We start from the raw sequence: 22,469 nt of genomic DNA, 5'->3' as shown, positions 1-22,469 counted from the left end.
AAAATAAGGGAAAGTCTCAAAGATTTTCCTCAAGTCTTAGAAATATAATTTTCTAAGGACCTTCATTTTTTTAATGTTTAAATTAGTAGTTTAATAGGCTACTTTTCCCAAAGCCTTTTTTTGTTCCCCCACCTTAACTCTCTAAGGGAAATTGATACCAATGGTTCTTTATGTCAAAATTACATTTAACTCTTCATTTCAGAAGAAAACTCAGAATGGGATTCATCCCTCTTAATCAGCAGTTTTTCATTTTTATGTAATAGCTTCTTTTTCCAAAGCCTTTTTCTATTGTCCCAACTTAACTCTCTAAGAGAAATTGATAAACGATGATTCTTTGTGTCAAAATTACATTCAACTCTTCATTTCAGAAAAAAACTCAGAATGGGATTCATCCCTCTTAATCAGTAGTATTTATTTTTATATCTACATGTTATGTGTTTCCTAATAGAAAAATCTCACCAAACAGTGAAAACAGACTATGTCTGTGTGTATGGAACGTTCCTGAAACACAGAAAGCATTCTACATGCTTCTGAAAGTTATGAAGGACCAAGCTCTCAGGATGACTATAGAATCTGAGAATAAGGGGAGGTAGAATAGAGAACAGTTATAAATTTGCTCTTGCTTAAGGCTGCCACTCCCCCTACTCTTCACTTAGAACTCCTTTGGCAACATTCAACAAATGGCAAAGGGCAGGTGGGGAAAGAGTGACCTAAGTAACATCAAGGTCTAATCCACTGAGACTGAAGGAAAATCCCAGGTAAGTGGCAGCAAGGTCTGGTCATCTTGGATCAAAAGTAAATAAATATAAACATGAATTTGGTTTATGGAAAAAAAAAAAACTCAGGCTAAAGAGATTCTGGAAAAAAGGATATAATTTACAATTTCCACTCATTCTCACCTGAATTCCACCTCCACAAGACTTAATTCTTTTAAGTCAGCACTAAGTTCAAATGCTCTCAGAATTGGATCCTCCTCCGTTAACATTATTAGAGCTGGACTGGCCAAACAGCGATATATATCAAGACGAAACCTGTGATAAATTTTGATTCCATAATGTAAAATAAATGGATTATACACATATAATTAGTATTTTCAACCTATAATTTTCATAAATTTAAAATTAAAGTACTATAAAATTAAAAGAAAACAAAACAACTATAATATAGTTATTATAGGATATACTACATAGACTTAAAAAATAAGTCTTTGTATTTTTCAATCCAATTTAATTAAAAAATTTCTATTCTTGAACCAATATTATTTTAAGTGGAATAGGCTAATAGCTAATACATTTTGAATATGATGTGAATGGTTATTAAATTTTTCCTTCCTCAGTGATAAGACTACATTAATACACAAGATATATATAACACATGACTCATTCAACCAGGTTATTATTTTTTTCAACCAGGTTGTTTTTTAAAGATGTTTCAAACCTTAGGAATGAAATCATTCATTTATGTATAATCTCTAGATAATGGAAAGCATACCACTTTACCTTCTGTAAACTAGTTATGGTTCATATTCAATACCTAAATAAGAAGCACACCAGAAAATTTTTGCAATAAATCTTTCATTTATAAACATATAATTTTTAATTTATAAATTTAGTAGATATTATATAATGTATATTTCCTTCCAAACATAAATTTAATACATGCTTGTTATTAAAAAAAAAGCAAGCAGTTTTAGGGGTGCCTGGGTGGCTCAGTCAGTTAAGTGTCTGCCTTTAGCTCAAGTCATGATCCTGGGTCCTGAGACTGACCCCTGTATCAGGCTCCCTGCTCAGCAGGAAGCCTGCTTCTCCCTCTACCTCTCCCTCTGCCTACTGTTTCCCCTGCTTGTGCTCTCACGTGTGTGCTCTCTTCTCTCTGTGAAATTAAGTAAGTAAATAAATAAACAAATAAAGCCATTTAGAAATATGATGGTCCCCAATTCTCCTCCTTCCACCAACTCTACTCCTCTAAGAATAGTCAAATTACAGAGAATTATGAATATCCTTATTATTTTCAATTCACACACAAATATAATCAGACATATTATATAAAGGAACAACTTTTTCTATGTTACTACATATAGAGTCATGACATTTTTTTTTTCCCCCAAACTGGATGGTTTCCCATTTGACAGCAGCTCATCAGATCTCCAAAAATGGAAATTTCAGTTGCTTCTAATTTTTTACTTCTATAAATAACACAGCAATGAATATTCTTCAGTTCATATGTTCTTTGCACACTTAGAATTGCTGCATAAAATGGCATATGTATCTTAAATTCTAATAGATGCTTCTAAAACACTAAGGAGAGCTCATTTCCCCCTACATCATTATTTTGCCACTTTCATGAATGAAAAATGGAATTTTATGTGAATTTCTTAAAAAGCTTAAGCATCCTTTCCTGTTTACTATCCATTTATACTACTTCTGTAAACTCCTGTTCATTTTCATTAGCCTATTTTTCTGATAATTGTTTATTTTTTAAAATCAATTTGTAAGATCTACATATCAAAGAAATTAGCCCTCTGTCTAGTCAAAGTATTTTAAATACATTTTCCCAGTTTATTGTTTGTCTGCATTCCCCAACTAACCCAGAGACTCATCAGGAGACAGTAGAACTCTTTTATAGGCTCAAAGTGTATTAACATAAACTCTACCCAAAACAGTGGCTCACCTATATAGATCCTGAAATGACCCTTAGGAATCAAGGCTAAAAAATAAAAATAATCAGGGGTGCCTAGGTGGCTCAGTCAGTTAAGATCCAACTCTTGGTTTCAGATCAGGTCATGATCTCATGAGTTGTGGGATGGAGCCCCGGCACCAGCTCTGCACTCAGCGAGGAGTCTGCTTGAAGATTCTCCCCTCTGCCTCTCCCTTTCCACTCACATGCATGCTCTCTCTTTAAAATAAATAGATCTTTTTAAAAAATAAGAATCAAAAACTAAAACAGGCACAGAGATCTATGATTATATATCACAGGGAGACAGACTTTTCAGGCCAGAAAAATAATAGTAATTTTTAAAAATCTTAGAAAGTACAACAGTATTTGGAGTTTCTACAATATATACTAGAATGTCCAGATTTCAAGCAAAGAAATATTAGATGTGCAAAAAAGAGTCAAGCTGTGCCTCACTAAGGAGCAACAACAGAGGGGGAAAATAGACTTCATTAAAATCATCCAGCAAAAGGCCCAGAACAGAATCCTCCTTCACAACCCTCAGAATAAAACAACACTGCCCTACCTTGATTTTGGATTCCTAGGCTCCAGAATTGTAAGACAATAAGTTTCTGTTGTTTAAGTCACCCAGTGGTATCCTATTATGATAGCCTTAGCAAAATAATGCAGGGCTCAAAAGTAGATCTGAAATGGCAGGAGAAAGAACTACCAAACTTGAAGATATATTGATAGAGATTATGCAAGCCAAAGACTAAAGAGAAGAAAAAGAATGAGGAAAAATGAACAGAAATTCACAGAGATATGTAAAACTATTAAATACAAGAACATACTCACAATGGGTACATACCAGGAGAGAAGAGAAGAAAAAATATTTGCAAAAATAATGGCTAACAACTTACTATATTTACTGAAAAACAATAACCTGCACATCCAAGAAACTCAACAAATTCCAAGTAGGACAAATGCAAAGAGATTCACAAACAGAAACATCATGGTAAATACGCTGAAAGTCAAAGGCAGGGAAAAAATCTTGAAAGCAACAAGAGGAAAGTGATGAGGTGTTTACAAGGAAATCCCAGTAAGACCAACAGCAGACTTCTCAGTCAAAACAATAGGATAAAATATTCAAAGCTCTCAAAGGAAAAAAAAAAAAACCCAAAACAACCATCAGACAAAAATCCTATAACCAGCAAATCTATTATGCAAAAGTAAAGGCAAAATAAGAACTTTGCCTGATAAAGACTGATTGAATAACATTCCTAGCAGACCTGCCTTACAGGAAATACTAAAGAAAGTTCTTTAGGCTGAAAGCAAGTGATCCAAGATGATAATTCAAATCCACATGAACAAAAAGAAAAGTAAAAGTAGTTATGTAATTATAAAAGACACTATAAATGTCTATTTCTCTTGCCTCTTAACTGATTTAAAAAGCAATTATATAAGGGCATCTAGGTAGCTCAGTCAGTTAAGCATCAGACTCTTTTTTTTTTTTCATTTTATTTTATTTTATTTCTTTTCAGTATTCCAGAATTCATTGTTTATGTACCACACCCAGTGCTCCATGCAATGGCGGCTTGGGTCATGATCTCAGGATCATGAAATCCAGTCCCATATCAGGCTCCATGCTCAGTGTAGAATCTGCTTGAGATTCTCTCTCCCCCTCTCCCTTAAATAAATAAATAATCTTTAAAAAAGTAATATGTATACCATGTATCATTTGGCCTATAATAACACAGAGAAATGTAATACATGTATAATGTAATCACCAGTAACAGCACAAAATAAGGGGACAGGACTACAGCTGTAATAGACTAAAGAAATGATGACAGTAAAGTATACAATATGTAGGTTGACAATAAAGTAAACAACAATATGTTGTTGGGTTTATAGATGAAATATGTATAATAACAATACCATTAAAAGGATGGAAAAGATAAGTAATTTATTAATGATATTAAAATGCCAATTAGAAAATATACACTCAATGCAAAAAAAAGCACTAATGAAGAAATAGAGGAACAAGAAAGATGTAAGACACAAAGGAAACAAATGAGGAGACATGTGGAAAACAAAAGGCAAAATGACATATTTACAACTATATTAAGAACATTAAATGTAAATGGTTTAAATAATCCAATTAAAAGGCAGATGTTGGGAGCGCCTGGGTGGCTCAGTGGGTTAAAGCCTCTGCCTTCCGCTCAGGTCATGATCCCAGGGTCCTGCCTGCCTCTCTGACTACTTGTGATCTGTCTGTCGAATAAATAAATAAAATCTTTAAAAAGTAAAAAAATTAAAAAAATAAAAAGGCAGATGATGTCAGACGAAATTTTAAAAAAGCATAATCTAACTCTATGTTGTCTATAGGAGATACACTTTAGATTCAAAGATACAAATAGACTGAAAGTAAAAGTCTGGAAAAAGATATACCATGCAAACCGCAACCACAGGAAAGCTGGAAAAGCTATACTAGTATCAGACTTTAAAATAAACCAAAAAAATATTACTAGCAATAAAGAGGGACATTTTATAATGATAAAATGTCAATCAAAGAAGATATAACATTTATAAACATATTTGTAACTAACAACAGAGCACCAAAATCATGAAGAGAAAATTAATAGAAATGGAAAAATAGACAACTGAACAATAACACTTTTAACACCCCATTTTCCATTTTTTTTTTTTTAAGATTTTATTTATTTATTTGGCAGAGAGAGATCACAAGTAGACGGAGAGGCAGACAGAGAGAGAGAGAGAGAGGGAAGCAGGCTCCCGGCTGAGCAGAGAGCCCGATGCGGGACTCGATCCCAGGACCCTGAGATCATGACCTGAGCCGAAGGCAGCGGCTTAACCCACTGAACCACCCAGGCGCCCTAACACCCCATTTTCAAAAGTGAATAGAACTAGACAAAAGATCAACAAGGAAAGAAAAGAATTAAGCAACCAACTAGACACTGACAGGACATTCCATCTGACAAGGATAAATTATATATTCTGATACATTCTGAGATTGAGAATTCCTCTCCCAGAAATTGATAGACTAAATAGATTGAAAACCAGAGGGATAAGGAAGATTCAAATACTATGAAAGAATATATGATTGAATGAAGTTTATTGAATGCTCACTCCAAGAGTACACAGAATATTCAAGAGTATTATTTCAAGAGTACATATAATATTGTCCATGTCAAATTATATGGTAGGCCATAGAACTAGTCTTAACATTTCTTTAAAGAATGAAATGATAAAAAGTACCTTCTCCAAATTAAGCAATGATTTCTTAGCTATAATACCAAAAAGAGGTCAACTGGATGCCACCCAAGCTTCTTTAAAACTTCTGTGTTTCAAAGTACACCATCGAAAAAGTGAAAAGATAACTGATAGAATGTGAAAAAAAAATTACAAATCATGTATCTGATGAGGGATTTGTATCCAGGATATAAAACAAACAAACAACTCTTATAATTCAACAAATAAAAAAGCAGATAACCAATTAAAAAACTAGGAAATGGATTTGAATAGACCTCTCCAAAAAGATAAGCAAATAATCAATAAGAACTTTAAAGATGCAATTTATATGAAATACTCAGAAGAGGCAAACCCATAAGAACAGAAAGTAAATTCAGTGGTTTCCAGGGGTTTCAAGAGTAACTGGTAATGAGTATAGTGTTTCTTCTGGATGGGATGAAAGGTTCTGGAATTAGGTAATGATGGTCAATGTATAACTTCATGAATATTATAAAAGGGTGAATTTCAAAATATATGAATTATATTTCAAATTATATCTCAATAAAGTTACTTTTTAAAGATTTTATTTATTTATTTGAGAAGGAGAGAGAGAGCGAGCAAGAATGCAAGAGTGGGGTAGGAAGAAGCAGACTCCCTACTGAGCAGGGAACCCAATCCAGGGCTCCATATCAGTGCTGGGATCATGACCTGAGCTGAAGGTAGCTACTTAACTGACTGGGCCACGCAGTTTTTCCTCAATTAAGCTATTTTTAAAATACAGTATCCTCCAATAAATAATTAATTTAGAAATTAAATTAGAAATCACCAGAAGAAAGAAATCTGGGAAATCCCAAAATATGTGAAAGTACAACAGCACAGTTTGAAATAACCCATGAATTAAAAGAATAAAAAGACAAGCCACAGGCTGTGAGAAAATATTTGCAAAAAACGTATCTGAGAAAGGACCCTGCATATAAATTACATAAAAAACTCTTAAAACACAACAATAAGAAAACAATCCAATTAGAAAATAGGCAAGAGATCTGAACAGACATCTCACAAAAGAAGATATACAGATGGCAAGTAAGCATATAGAAATGTACATCATACATCACTAGGGAATGGCAATTAAAGCAACAATGAGATACCATATCAATACACACACATTAGAAAGGCTAAAATTCAACCCTGACAGTATCAAATGCTGATCAGGATATGGAACGACATGAACTTCATTCATTGTTGGTGGGAATGCTGAAGTGCAGGTACTTTTGCAAGACAGTTTGGAAGTTTCTTATATTCTTACCTTATGATCCAGCAATCACACTTCTTGATATTTATCTAATTAAGTTGAAAACTTATGTCTACACAAAAACCTGTACATGAATGTTTATAACAGCTTTATTTATAACTTCCAATACTTAGAAGCAATCAGCTGTCTTTCAATAGGTGAACAGATAAACTGTACAATGAAATATTATTCAGTGTTAAAAAGAAATGTAATATCAATCCATGAAAACACATGAAGGAAACCTAGATGCATATTCCTAAGTGAAAGAAGCCAATACAAAAAGGTTATGAACTATATTATTCCAATCATATGACATTACAGAGAAAAGTTAAAACCAGAGACAGTTTAAAAAAAAAATGTAGTGTTTGCCAGGGATTTGGGGGTAAAGGAGGGCTAACTAAGTGTAATGTAGGAGATCTTTAGGGCAGTAAACCTATTTCCTATGATACTATAAACAGAAAACTCCAAATAGAAACTCCAGAACCACGAATCTTAAGGCAAGGATATTCACCCTTACTAACTTACATTCAATATCACACTGGAGGTTCTAGCCAGTGCAATAAGGCAAGAAAAATGAAGGACTAAGGACTGGAAAAGGACTAAAACTTCCTCTACTTGAGAACATATAATCTTATATATAAAAAAATCTTTAGGAAACTAAAAAGCAAACAAACAAAAAGCCCTATTAGAATAAATGAGTTTAGGAAAAACAAGATACAAAACCAGTATACAAAAAAATCTGTTTTATTTCTATATACTAGCAACAAACCATCTGCAAATGAAATTAAGAAAGCAATTCATGTGCAACATTATCAAAACAAATAAAATACTTAGGAATAAATTGTAAAAAAAAAAAGAAAAGCACAAGATCAATACACTGAAGACTAGAAAACATTGCTGAAAGTAATTAGGAAGGTCTGATAAAATAGAGAGATACACCATATTCATAGGTTGAAAGATTAATATTATTAAAATGGCAATTCTCTCCAAATTGGTTTAATGGAACCCCTCTTAAAAACCCAAGCAAGTATTTTTGTAAAAATTGATAACTCATTCTAAACTTTATTTGAAATGTAAAGCACACAGCCTAGCAAAAATAAAAAAATTTAAAAAAAAAAAGATGATAGATGAAAGACCTACATTACCTCATTTTATTTTGTTTATTTAAATTCCAATTAGCTAACGTATGGTATATTATTAGTTTCAGAAGTAGAATTTAGAGATTCATTGCTTACATATAACACCCAATGCTCTGGGCTCCTGGGAGGTTCAGTTGGTTGGGTGTCTGCCTTCCACTTGAATCATGATCCTGGGGTCCTGGCATCGAGTCCCATATTGGGCTCCCTGTTCCATAGGAAGTCTGCTTTTCCCTCTGCCCTTCCCCCTGCTTGTACTCAATCTCTCTCTCGTGCGTGCGCACAAAAATAAATAAAAATCTTAAAAAAACAAACAAACACCCAGTGCTCATCACAAGGGCCTTCCTTAATACCCATCACCCATTTAACCCATCCCCCTGCCCACCTCCCCTTTAGCAACCCTCAGTTTGTTCTCTACAGTTAAGAGTCTGAGTAGACACTTCATCAAAGAACATAGATTAATGTCATATAAACACATGATAAGATGCTTGATATTATAAGGCATAAGGGATATGCAAATTAAAACCACAATGAGATACTACTATACTTCTGCTAAAATGGCTAAGATCAAAAAAAATAACAATATAAAGTTGGTGACCATGTGGAGGAACTGAAAGCATCACATATCACAGTGAGAATGTAAAATGCTACAATCACTTTGGAAAACAGTTTAGCAGTTACTTAAAAAATTAGACATACACTTAATATACAATCCAGAAATTCCACTCCTAGGTATCTACCTAACAGAAATTAAAAAAAAAAAAATGTCCATAAAAAGACTTATAGGTGAATGTTCACTGCCAAAAACTAGAAACAACGCAAATATCCATCAACTAGTGAATGTATAAACAAAAGATTCATCCTTACAATGATATACTACTCAACAATAAAAAGGAATAAACTGGGGCACCTGGGTGGCTCAGTGGGTTAAAGCCTCTGCCTTCAGTTCAAGTCATGATCTCAGGGTCCTGGGATCGAGTCCCACATCGGGCTCCCTGCCTCCCCCTCTCTCTCTGCCTGCCTCTCTGCCTGCTTGTGATCTCTGTCTGTCAAATAAATAAATAAAATCTTAAAAAAAAAAAAAAAAAAAGCAACATCACATTTAAAAAAAAAAAGGAATAAACTACTGATAAATGCAATATGAAAGAACCTCAAAGTACTATGCTAAGCAAGAGAAGCTAGAGACATAAGTCAATATATTTTATGATTCTATTTATATGAAATTTCTAGAAAAGAAAAAACTATGGGGTATAGACAGAAAAAGATATGTGGTTGCTTGGAGCTAGGAATGGGAGCAGGGATTGACTACAAATGGGTATACAGAACTTCTTTCAGTGATGGAAGTGACAGAATATTGGATTCTGGTGACAGTATACACATGTATATATTTACTACACCTGTGTACATTTACTGCAAATCATCAATCTCTGTTTAAGAAAAAGGCGGGGGGGATGCCTGGGTGGCTCAGTCAGTTAAGTGGTCGACTCTGGCTTTCGGCTCAGATCATCATCCCAGCGGCCTGGAATCAAGCCACAAGTCAGGCTCCACGATCAGTGGGGAGTCAGCTTGAAGATTCTCTCTTCTTCTGTCTCTGCCTCTCTACCCCCCCAACCCCACTCACGTGCACATGCTCTCTCTCTCTCTCTCTCTCTAAAATAAATAAATAAATCTTTAAAATTTTTTCTTTGAGGCCTTTAGAGTTATGTGATTATATTCTACATAACTTTCTGGGATTTTGGTTTCATCCACACCAAGAAGAATATGGGAATATGAAATTCTACATTGTCCAAAATACTTTTAAGACAGTAATTTCATATAGCTCAACCTAAATATTTGGACAACCATAAAAACTGGAGTAGATGAAATAAGATTAATAACATATAGGCAAAATTAATGAATTAGGAGAGGAAACTTGAATGGACTCTGTATAGATAGAAATCAGGAGATGGAATTTCTAACTTCAACATTGATTGATGGCTATTGATGTAGACTAGTTTCCAATCTAACACCACAGTTAAGAGTCACATTTCTAGCCAATTAGATTTCTAGTCATTAAGGAGCAGAATACAGAACCTCAAACTAATCATACTGGTTAGCTCCAGAGATAGGAGGAGAATTGAGATTGGTCAAAATTAAACTTAGAATTTTTACACAGATTTGAGGATTTATTCACATATTACTTGTGTAGTTAAAATAAATAGCTTTCAGGGGCACCTGGGTGGCTCAGTGGGTTAAAGCCTCTGCCTTCAGCTCAGGTCACGATCCCAGAGTCCTGGGATCGAGCCCCACATTGGGCTCTCTGCTTAGCGGGGAGCCTGCTTCCCTCCCTCTCTCTACCTGCTTGTGATCTCTGTCTGTCAAATAAATAAATAAATAAATAGCTTTCAAACTAGTATTACTAGAGCCTCATAGTTCACTGATTTTCTCAATGCCAAATCCTACTTTTCTAGCCAAGTTGTACAAGTTCAATTGCTTTTAAGGGTGAAGCAGGTTATAATATGAGTAAAGTTGAGTATACTTTGGGCTTACAGGCATTCAAACTCAAAACTATAAAAATCACTATGCAGTTTAAACAAGGCACTTCTCAACTCTTTAAAAATTTTGTCTTTCTTTGATAGACAATAAAGATTTCAAATATTCCTTTAAAGTTATTCGAAATTTCACAACACATCGAATAACTGAGACTAAAACCTAATCACAGCAATTACTGAAAATGTTTTTCTAAACTACAATGGTCCATAACCCTTCCCTACCCATTTAAAATTATGGCCCCTGGGGCGTCTGAGTGACTGGGTTGGTTAAGCGGCTGCCTTGAACTCCAGAGTCAGCAGGGAGTCTGCTTCTCCAACTGCCCCTAACCCCACTGTGTTCTCTCTCATTCCCTCTCAAATAAATATAAAAATTTTAACAATAATAAAAAAAAGTAAGATAAAATAATCACCCCTAAGGGATGCCTGGGTGGTTCAGTCACTTAAAGGTCTGCCTTTGGCTCAAGTCATGATCCCAGGATACTAGGATCAAGCCTGGAGTCTTGAAAATGTTGTCCTAGATGCAAATTGCAGCAGAGATGTGAAACAAAGGCTCTTGAAGCTTGTAGAACTCCAGTCAAGTAACTGGGGTAGAGTTCATGCAACCTCAACATACAGAGAAGCAACACCGGAAAATGATCCTAACTATTTTATGAATGAACCAACATTTTATACCTCTGATATCTCTGATACCACCACGGCTGATCCAGATTACCAAGAGAAATACCAAGAGTTACTTGAAAGAGAAGACTTTTTTCCAGATTATGAAGAAAATGGGACAGATTTATCAGGGGCTGGTGATCCATACTTGGATGATATTGATGATGAGATGGACCCAGAGACAGAAGAAGCTTATGAAAAGTTTTGTTTGGAATCAGAGCGTAAGCGAAAGCAGTAAAGATAAATTTCAACACATCAGTTTTATAAAGCAGTTTAGGTTATGGTGATTTAGTAGAACACAGGAAAATGTGTCACACTTATACCAAATTAAGGATGTTGAGTTATGTTACTAATGTATGCAACTTTAATTTTGTTTAACACTATCTGCCAAAATAAACTTTATTCCCTATAACTTAAAATGTGTGTGTGTATATATATATATATATATATATAATAGTTTATTATGTACAGTTAATTCCACTGTTTTGGCTGCAATAAAATAGATTTTGAAATAAAAAAAAAAAAAAACTCCCTGCTCAGTGGGGAGTCTGCTTCTCTGCCTTCCTCTACCTCCCTTCCCACCCCCTGGCTTGTGCTCTCTGTCTCTCAAATACACGAAATCTTTAAAAATAAATATATAAATAATAAAATAAAATTACTGCCCCTCGATCTTATCATCACCTGAAACTTCAGCATCTCTAAAATTTAAAAACCAGTAACTTTATACAGACTGCCTCACTTCTTTATTGCCAGGATATTGGCTCTTCAACTTCACCAAAACCTTCACCCATATCTCTTTTTACTCATGTTGTTACCCTCTTTTCTTCAGGAAGTCTACTTAGCAATTCCAAGAAATGACTTGTAGCCAGGATATTTGCCCTGTTTTCCCAAATATCAACAATAAACTCTCAAACTTTTCTGTAAATACACCATACCATTTGGAGTTCCCTAAATAAACCACAACCACATACTGTACTTTCTGCATAAAACAACCTTTTTATTTTTTTAAGATTTATTTATTTATATATTTACTTATTTATTTATTTGAGCAGGGGTGTGGTAGGGAGGTAGCAAAAGAGAAAATTTCCCCACTGAGCACAGAGCCAACATGGGGCTCGATCTCATGACCCTGAAAGCATGACCTGAGCCAAAATCAAGAGTCCAAGACTTAACCAACTGAGCCACCCAGGGGTCTCTCTTTTTATTTTTATTCATACCTAAAGACCAAGCTCATGCCACCAGCTCCTCTAAAAGCTTTCAGAACAAAGCTTTTTCCCCACCTGAAACAGAACCAGGCTTAGTGTTCTCTCTAGGCCCAATTCCTACAACCTCAGCTGCTTTAACTACACACATATTTAATAAGCATACAATTTAGAAATACTTATATTTAATATTGATAAAAGATTTTAAAACTAGAAGAAGCCTTAAAGATCATTTCTGCTTGTCATTTTACAGACTAGTCATTTTAAAACTAAAAAGTTAAATGATATAGCCTTAACTATCAACAAGATCTTAAACCCCCTCCCCAAAAAACTTTCCAGTTCAACCTCTGCAAATAAACATTAAGTTGATTCCCAGAAGACTTTCTCAATTTATGGATCTGTGACTATCTGTCAATCCACCAAAGATCTGGCCTTAAGGTAAGGAAGGAGTAAGGGTGAATAGCTTGCAGCTTTAAGGCTAATTTCACATACTGTAAAAACAGTTTGTCAAGGGGCTGCTTAGGACTTCCAGACCACATTTCCCATAGCAAAGGTTATATTTGATGTAATTTCAACTACATTTGATTACTACACAGGTAATATATATATGAAGACTTAAGCTGAAAATGAGATTCTTAAGTCTAGCCCAGAACTTCATACAACATGCCCATGTGTGTGCTCTTGCTCAGCCTGTCTGAGTTGGGATACTTTCTTGTTCATTTTCTCCTCAGTTGTTCTTACTTTTTTGACTGGGGAGAAAGGCAAGAGAAAAAGATTTAAATATTGTGTGAAAGGGGAAGAAAGAGGTATAACAAGTTAAGTATTTAGTCAGATAGAACATACTTTTTATTTCCTTGTGAATAAGATAAGGAGGGGTATCTCCACCCCTTCCACTATTTGGAAATTCTCTTAGATTAATAAACTCTGCTTTTAAAAAGTAAATAGTGTCTCCAAGCCCCACTAGCAGAAGTATAAGGTAAACCTTATTCAAATTTGAAGGCTTTTCCTAACTACATATCATTTAGTAAACACTTCCTTTTTTTTTTTTTTTTTAGTAAACGCTTCTAAAAAATGTAAAACTCATATTAACCAAAGGAATTAGAAGTTTAGCTTTCATAAGCCATTCCAGTACATTTCTTAAAAGCCACAAAGAAAGAAAAACAACAAATATTTCACTGACATATACCTTAGTAAATTGCACATCTATTTATCAAAACCTTAACTTTCTAACCTGGAATGTCGGAGGCTATCCTTTTTGTTTTTTGCAGAACACAACGTGCATTCACAGCCAACTGCATGGGGCTTGGGTAGAGACACATCCTGTTTTAACAGCATAGTAAGAATTTCATAGTTGTTACGATGAGCAGCCAAAATGACAGGTGCAACATCCATAGTTGTTGAATACTCAGGATTCTGAATTCGTTCCATTAGTTTCTGAAAAATATTTATATAAATGTATAAAATTATTATTTGTGACTTCAAAATAATATATTTATCTGAAAATGAAATAAAAAAATCAGAAGGCACAAAGAATATAAGAATTATTTTTAAAAATATGATAAACATTTTACCAGGACTCAATTTTTTGAAACCTTATAACTCAATATTAATTAATAAATGCAATATAATCATGACAGACAAAAATCTTCAATAGGACACATTCATACAACTAGAGTCCTGCTTTCCTAACAAAGAAGAAGTGAGGATACCTAGAGAAATACTTTAGGGAAAAGTGTTTCATTTTCCCAAGATTATGGAAACATGCATGACAAGGATAAAGAACAAGAATCTTAGAAAAAGAATATAAAGGGAAAAACAGAAATGTTAAAAATAGGCAGAGTATAAGTGCATGAGAAAAACTTAAAAATTCCAACTTTATGGAAACCTTGTCACATTAATAGCAATGAAGCTACCTGAAAGAAGTAAGTAAATAGGAAGCACTCTTCATTTTGTGTAATTCTCTACATATTCCCAATCACTACCTATACTATTTCCTATTACAAATGCACAAAAACACTAACAATAATAACTGCTATTCATGAGTCCTGGGACTTTAGGCACTTTACGTTTGTCATCTCATTTAATCCCCAAAATGCCTACAAAATTGAACATTATAATCCCCATGAAGAAACTGAGGCTCAGAGAAGTTAACGCGCCCAAGCTACACAACAGAGTGGCAAAGCGCAGATCAGAACTCACGTCCATATTACACCAGAGCCTGAGCTGCTTTCCCTACATGGGCTCATGGGCCTGCTGATGGCATGACATGAGGAAGGAAACATAAGTAAACAAAGAACCAGGGTTAAATAAAAAGATTGACTGATTTATGACTATTGCATATTCTTCCCAATACTTCTCACTTTTTCACATGACTTTTCCTGAGAAGTGTTTGATTCCATTGCATAAGCTTATCAAGTTCATAGGGGTTTTTTGGTAATTTTTATTAATGTTATAAAAGTAGTACATACATATTTTAAAATATCTGAAAAATAGAGAAAAGCAGAAAGAAGTATAAAAATTCCCATATTCCTACTATGCAAAATACATTTTACAATGTCTCCTTCCAGTTCTTTCTCTATTATACCTCCTTTTAAGGACATCTTTGGCATAAGTGATTTGGCATCAATGATCAAAAACAATGGTCCTTACTATTTTGAAATTCAAGGATGCTTCTAATAATTTCATAAAACGATAGCCCAGAATTTCTGGGAAATAAAATTCATGTGTAGACCTAGCATGTAATTTAAGAAAATTCATAGACCTATGTTCAAGATATTTTGTTTTGCTTATTTAAATAACTACTACCACAAACATCTTTATGAATACAGCTTTTTTGAAATTTAGGATAAACTCATTAACCACAGAACCCCTGAAGTGCAATAATAGATCTAAAGGCCATGAACAGTTTTGAAGCTTTTGATATAGATCACTAAAGTTCTTTTCACAGTTTATATTACCAATAATATAGGAATGTACCCATTTCACACTCAAGGTTCACTCACCAGCACTAGGCATGGTCATTCCCAATTTATGAGTGAAAAAATACTTTACTTTCCTTTGATTACTGGCTAAGTTCTAGTATTTTCCAACATCCTTATTTTTTCCCCTTCTTTTACGAATAGTTTCTTTATATACTTCCCATTTATTTCCTGGAAACTTCAAATTAAAGAATTTATTTAAAAATAACAATGAAATCTAAAAATTTAGCCCTTTCTCCCCTTATTACTGGTTATAAAGAAAAATTGTGTCTAAATAATGTTCACATTTTTCCTATAATGTTCCTATTTTTCACTTGACTACGTGAAAAACATTAGAAGATTAAAATTCATTATTTCGATGTTCATAAAATAATCTATATACTATCAAAAAACCTACCTGTATTTAAAAATTAAAATTTATCAAAAAATAATTTTGATAAGCTAAGAATACAGAATTCACTGAAATAATAAAAAAAGTATATAAAAATATTTTACATTATCTGTCAAGAAGTATTAAGGCTCTTAAAATATGATCTTGCTGTCGCTGAAAGTACGCAAGCAAAGGCTTTTCGTTAGAGATGAAATACAAAGTGTTCTTTCACTGAGTAGGTGAAGACTGCCAGAGCCTTACGACTCAAGAGTTGACTGGTGGTGCTAATGGTGATGAAATAATGTCAGCCAGTTGCCCCAATACCCTGGCATACTACACCCCCCTCTCCCTGCCAAGAAAGTAAATGGGTAAAAAGGCTACAAGGTGGAATAAGTATACCAAAATATAACAATGACTGCAAGACAGATGACAGAAAATCAAATAGGATTCTAGGTATTTCTGATCATTTGGACAAGGGCTATATTCTTAGCCTTTTTTCCTGTTCCTTTTGGTTTCTTATCACCACTTAACCTAGTTGGTACTACCATCTAGAGCAAGTCATGCTTACACATACTTTCTTTTTTTTTTTTTTAAAGATTTTATTTATTTATTTGACAGAGAGAGATCACAAGTAGGCAGAGAGGCAGGCAGAGAGAGAGGAGGAATCAGGCTCCCCGCTGAGCAGAGAGCCCGATGCAGGACTCGATCCCAGGACCCTGAGATCATGACCCGAGCCGAAGGCAGCGGCCTAACCCACTGAGCCACCCAGGCACCCTTACACATACTTTCTAATACCTAAATGAAAGTAAAAGATTTTAGCTCATGTATGATAAAGTATGCAACTTAGCAGAGCTTCTCATTGTTCTCAGACAATGGCAGATAATCCAAAACTAATTTATAATTCTTTCTTAAAATGGTGTTTTTCTTCAGAGGATAGCCAGTTTACACTACCAGCAATTATTTAAACTACTTGTTTTACTACATCCTCACCAATAATGAATGTTATAATTTTTAAATTTTGAAATATAACAAATATCTCATTTTAGAGTAGAATTTATCTGTTCATTAGTGACTGTCTTAAAAACTTAAAGCAATAAGGAAAATTAAAAGGAGTAAGGAAAAAATATCCTTAATTTAGCAATGAGATGACTGCTGTTGGGTAACATTTTGCTACATTTGCATATAGTTCCCTGTCTGTGCATCTTTTTAACACTGACTCATATTATATGTCCAGTTTACTATTCCCATTTTTTCCACCTTCCTAAGTCATATTTATTCAGGTTCCTAAATATTCTTTTAAAAATATCATTTTAATAGGGGCGCCTGGGTGGCTCAGTGGTTTAAGCCTCTGCCTTCAGCTCAGGTCATGATCTCAGGGTCCTGGGATCAAGCCCCACATCGGGCTCTCTGCTCAGCAGGGAGCCTGCTTCCCCCTCTCTCTCTGCCTACTTGTGATCTCTCTCTGTCTATCAAATAAATAAATAAAAATTTTAAAAATATATCATTTTAATATATATGTGACCTTCACTATTTCCAATCTTTTATTTGGGGATGTTTAAATTGGGTCACGTGGTTTTTTCATTGCTGTAAGTAAGATCATAATTAACATTTTTCTCCCCATTTCTGAGAGTTCCTAGAAGGGGAAGCACTAGGTTAAAGAACCTGAACAGCTTTCTTATTTATGACACACTCTGCCAAACTGCTTTCCAAAATACCCTCCCCACCAATTTGTGTTAGACTCTACTACTCCTTTGCCATCAATGATAATTATTTTCAAAAATCTTTACTAATTTGCATTCAAACAATGACCAAACAATGTAGAGCCCAAATAGCCATTGACTGATGAATGGATAAAGAAGAGCTATATATAATGCAATATTACCCAGCCATTGAAAAGAATGAAAACTTGCCATTTGGAATGATATGGATGGAGCTAGAGCAATTATATTAAGTGAAATGAGTCAGTCAGACAAAGACAAATACCATATGATTTCACTCATATATGGAATTTAAAAATAGATGAATGTATGGGAAGGGAGGAAAAAAGGTAGGAGGGAAATGAACCATATGAGACTCTTAATGACAGAAAAAAAACTGAGGGTTGATGGGAGGGTGAGGGTGGGTGGTGGGCTAGATGGGTGATAGGTATTAAGGAGGGCACCTGTGATACACACTGTATTATATGTAAGTGATGAGTCACTGAATTCTACTCCTGAAACCAACATTACACTATATGTTAACTAAAATTTAAATAAATAAGTAAATCTTTGCTAATTTGATGAGCAAAATTTGGTATTTCATATCTCTCTAGTAGTAAGTTTCAACATCTTATATTTTCTTTTCTGACACTTTTTTTTGGTGACCTTTTCTGATACTGGTGTTTTTCATCAATTTTTCAATTATTAAGATTATGAATTTGTGATATATTTTGAAAATATCTTTGCCAGTTATCCATCTGCTTTCTAAATTCTGCTTGATGTCTGAATTCCAGAAATTTAACTTCTATACAGCCAAAGGCTGTGCCATTGCTTTTTATGATTAGAAAGTCTTTCTACTCATAATCAGTTAAATATTCACCTACCAGTTTTATGGTTTCACTGTTTATATTCAATTCTTAAATCCATTTGGAAACTAATCTGTATTTTCAGCCTAATCTATAGAATGTCCAAAACTAAAAATATTGGTCCACACTGACAAAATTATGAAAATATCACTAATTTTAAAAAGGTTTCCTGAGGGTGCCTGGGTGGCTCAGTGGGTTAAGCCACTGCCTTCGGCTCAGGTCATGATCTCAGGGTCCTGGGATCGAGTCCCGCATCGGGCTCTCTGCTCAGCAGGGAGCCTGCTTCCTCCTCTCTCTCTCTCTGCCTGCCTCTCTGCCTACTTGTGATCTCTCTCTGTCAAATAAATAAAAAATAAAATCTTTAAAAAAAAAAAAAAAGGTTTCCTGAAAGCAAAATTAATTATTCCTGCAAGTATCTACTTACTTGAAGGCAATATTTTACAGAGTAAAAAAAAAAAAATCTATTTCTTTAAAACAAAATAAATTTAGGGGAAGAAAAAAATGGCAATGGGGCAGGAGATCTACTTTGGTTCAAAAATCCAAATTAATAAATATTTAAGAGTACTAACTACTATAGTTGGTCTTGATGATCGTTTTGGTCGATGATTAAGTAGTATATCAACAGCTCCCACTACTTCAGAGTCGATTGCCACCAAAAGTGCATCTGCGGACTTTAAAAAAAAAAAAGGTTAAAAATGAAAATGGAGGATAAAAAGGTAAACTATTTATTTTTACTAATTCTTAAATAAAACTTTCTTTAAATTTAAACTGTAGTATATACAGTAATATTAAATTTTTTAAAATTTAGACTGTCCAAATAGTACATTTGCTTGCCTTAGCAGTACTTTTGTGTACCATAAAACATACAAATTTCTGTCCTGGTTTCACAAAAAAAAAAAAAAAAAAATCAATGGTTGCTAAAAGTGCTTATTAATGGAACAGTGCTAATCCATGAAGTATTCAAAGCTGAAATTTCTTTTCAAGACCTCTACTTGTGAACTTTGAACCAAAAAGAAAATCTTAACATTCCAGATCTTTAAAGAAATTGCCAAGAACTATTACTACTGATAAAGGATTATGTTCATTCTAATAAAAAAGACCATCAGGGCAACCATGAGGATAGGGGAGCCCTCTGGTCTCAACTTTAAAATATACATGGCTAATTGAAATGTTACAAATTTGACATTAATATTAGCAATCTTAGAAGTAAAAGCTGTAAAAAACTAGACTACCAATGTCCTTGGAGACAAGAGGGAGAAGTGACTTTACAGTTTTACTCCCAAAATATCATTCATTTTGAAATTCTAACTTTGATGGAGGAAAAAATAAACAGAAGCTGAGCATTTGGGACTTTCCAACCCTGTAATGATACTTGGCAATTGTGACACCAGGTTTTTGGGTTTCTTTTGGTTTTGTTCTACTCTGTTTTGTTTTAAGGAAAACCATAAAGGCAGAAGGGAAACATGGGGACAAATAACTATTTAATCTAAGAAAGTACCCTGATTACTTTCAATCTGTACATTTTAAAAACTGTTAAAATCTTTAACAACCATTTACATCAACTTTCTCCTCTTGAAAATGAAACTATATCAGATCTTTAGTATTCTTGGAACCGAAAAGAATAAAGCTTCTATATACTTTATCTAGATGTCAAAAATAGGACTAAAAACAACAGACTTTACCTGGATACCTAAAAATGGGAAATAGCACCCCAAAGAAAGAATTGGGGGCCAAATTCAACTATTAGGAACCGTCTATGTATTCCCACAGGAAAAACTCCCCACCCCAATGAGAAACTTAATTTTTTTATTCCTTAAAACTTTTAAAGTTCACTGGGCTGTAGCCTATTTAAATCTAGCATCATTATTCTGCTTTGCAAATATTTCTCTTCAACTTTTACCATACTTGGTCAGATGAAGCAAACAAAAAAATTACGTGTTCATTACTACTAAACATTTATGATAAATTTTAACTTACAAAGCTAACTATAGTAATGCTATGACTGTCCAAGTCAAAATACCAGTCAACTCCAACCATTCAACACAGCCATGGATCTAACTGCAAATTTAAAACAAAAACAAAAACAAAAACAAACCCCAAACTATACTGAGTTGTCACAAACTAACTTCATGGGCATTATTTCCCAGAAGGAATTGTCTCAACCACGCTAAGAGCGATCTATAAAAACAGGATATTTTTTCCACTAAATATTCTTCACATCTTTATTGAATAAAGAAACAGATTACAACTAACAAAGTAGGAAGAAATGAAGAAAAAATTACTAAAAGCCAACTACTGAAAGATAAAGTATCAGTATAGCAAAACAACTATCAATACAGAGCAGTCAGAAGCAATTTAACATAAGGACAAACATGTTAATAGCTTCAGATTACACAAAGCAAAGTAAAACAATTATATTCTCAATGATTCCCACTTACGATGGTAAAGTTAAACTATATTCAGACACACTATTTAGCAAAGAATAAGGAAAGATTCATATTAAATCTTCCAATGCTTAAAAGGATAAGCTTCAGGTTTAAAATATTTGTGTAAAAAAGTCATGTAAATAAGGAGTTCCCATTAACTTATTCTGCACAAACTGGATGTTATTTGATAAATCAAAGGAAGTTCTGAATGCAAAAAAAGTTTTAAATTATTTTAAAAATATCTATAGGACAAAATGTCATTTAGTTTTGCTTCCCAATTTCTCACAAATATATGAACATCCCTTATTTAAATTTATTCAATATGTACACTTACTATGTATTAATGAGGTTGCTTACTATATTCCTTCCCACCTCAGAAAATGTCTTTTCATTTTCATTGTCATTCAAATCCCATACTCTTTTCTCTAGGCTCAGAGTAAGAAGCTTCTGATTTCCTTTCCGAAGTTAAGTTTTCTCCCTTGGTATTCTATTTAATGCTTTTCTGTCTTCTAAAGGAACTTGTTCCTTCATATACAGAAATACCAGTCCCAACCTCCATCTCCCAAAATACAGATACTTCCTCACTCTTTGCTACCTTTTCCTGATCCTGTCTTTCTCTTACCATTCAAGTTTTCTTCCTCTAACTTTGTCAAACTTCTCAAATCATGTATATCACCTTCTCTAAATCTATTGATGCCAGTTTCAGAATCCAATGGCCCTTCCTACCCTTTCAATTTCTTTGATTTCTAAGCAACACATTAAAACTGTTCCTTTGTAATAAAAAAATTAAAAAATTTGAAAAAACCGCTCCTTTGGTTTTCACAACGCTACACTATCCTAGCTCCTTTAATGGAACACTTTCCTTCTATTGTCTTTATTAATGTAGATGCTCCCTGAGAAAGAATCAGCACCAGCCATTCTCTCTCCTCTGTAATTTCATCCACTTTCATGACGCAGGTGATCATCCCATGTTGTGGACATGTATCTCTCCCTACAGATTTAATTTCTATCTGTAACTATTTATTGGAGATGCCTGATGCCCAAAATAAACAAGGCTAAAACCCAAATTCGTATTTCTCTGCCTCGATCTTGACTTCTTAATTTCCTCTTTTTCTTTCATCCTTCTCCCAGACACCTATGTTAAACATTTCCAAATCATCTTCATCTCCTTTTCAATTCTTCCCTCCAAATTTAAATATTAAGTTCTATCAATTCTTCCTTCACAGCATCTTTCACATCTGCCATTTCTTCTCCTATTCCTACAGCTACTATTCTAGTTCATTATTGTAAAAACTGCTCACCCAAGCTATTGCCTTCTCCCCTTTCCATTTTTCAATCTATACTGAACACAGCCACTAGAATACTTTTCCCAAAATACCACTGGACACAACACATCCTTTCTCAAAAATCATTT

The 22,469-nt window shown here is 33.9% G+C and overlaps 1 protein-coding gene across 4 annotated transcripts in view; it reads right to left on the bottom strand.

Moving 5' to 3' along the window:
• Positions 1-22,469, bottom strand: part of TRPC1 (transient receptor potential cation channel subfamily C member 1) — a 73,182-nt gene that overhangs the window by 36,903 nt on the left and 13,810 nt on the right. For 2 of the 4 annotated variants that reach the window (XM_044251535.1, XM_044251534.1), the window contains 3 exons: positions 19,199-19,300; positions 13,950-14,152; positions 900-1,031 (listed from right to left, as the gene is read on the bottom strand). In XM_044251535.1, the coding sequence (XP_044107470.1) occupies positions 900-1,031; positions 13,950-14,152; positions 19,199-19,300 (437 nt within the window). The remainder of the gene's footprint in view (positions 1-899; positions 1,032-13,949; positions 14,153-19,198; positions 19,301-22,469) is intronic. The other 2 variants (XM_044251537.1, XM_044251536.1) reach the window with 1 other exon arrangement.

This window comes from Neovison vison, chromosome 6, assembly GCF_020171115.1.
Source record: "Neovison vison isolate M4711 chromosome 6, ASM_NN_V1, whole genome shotgun sequence".
In the NCBI taxonomy this organism is placed as follows: Eukaryota; Metazoa; Chordata; class Mammalia; order Carnivora; family Mustelidae; genus Neogale; species Neogale vison.
Note: the sequence above shows the minus strand (reverse complement) of the source record. Positions and strands in the feature narration are given on the sequence as shown.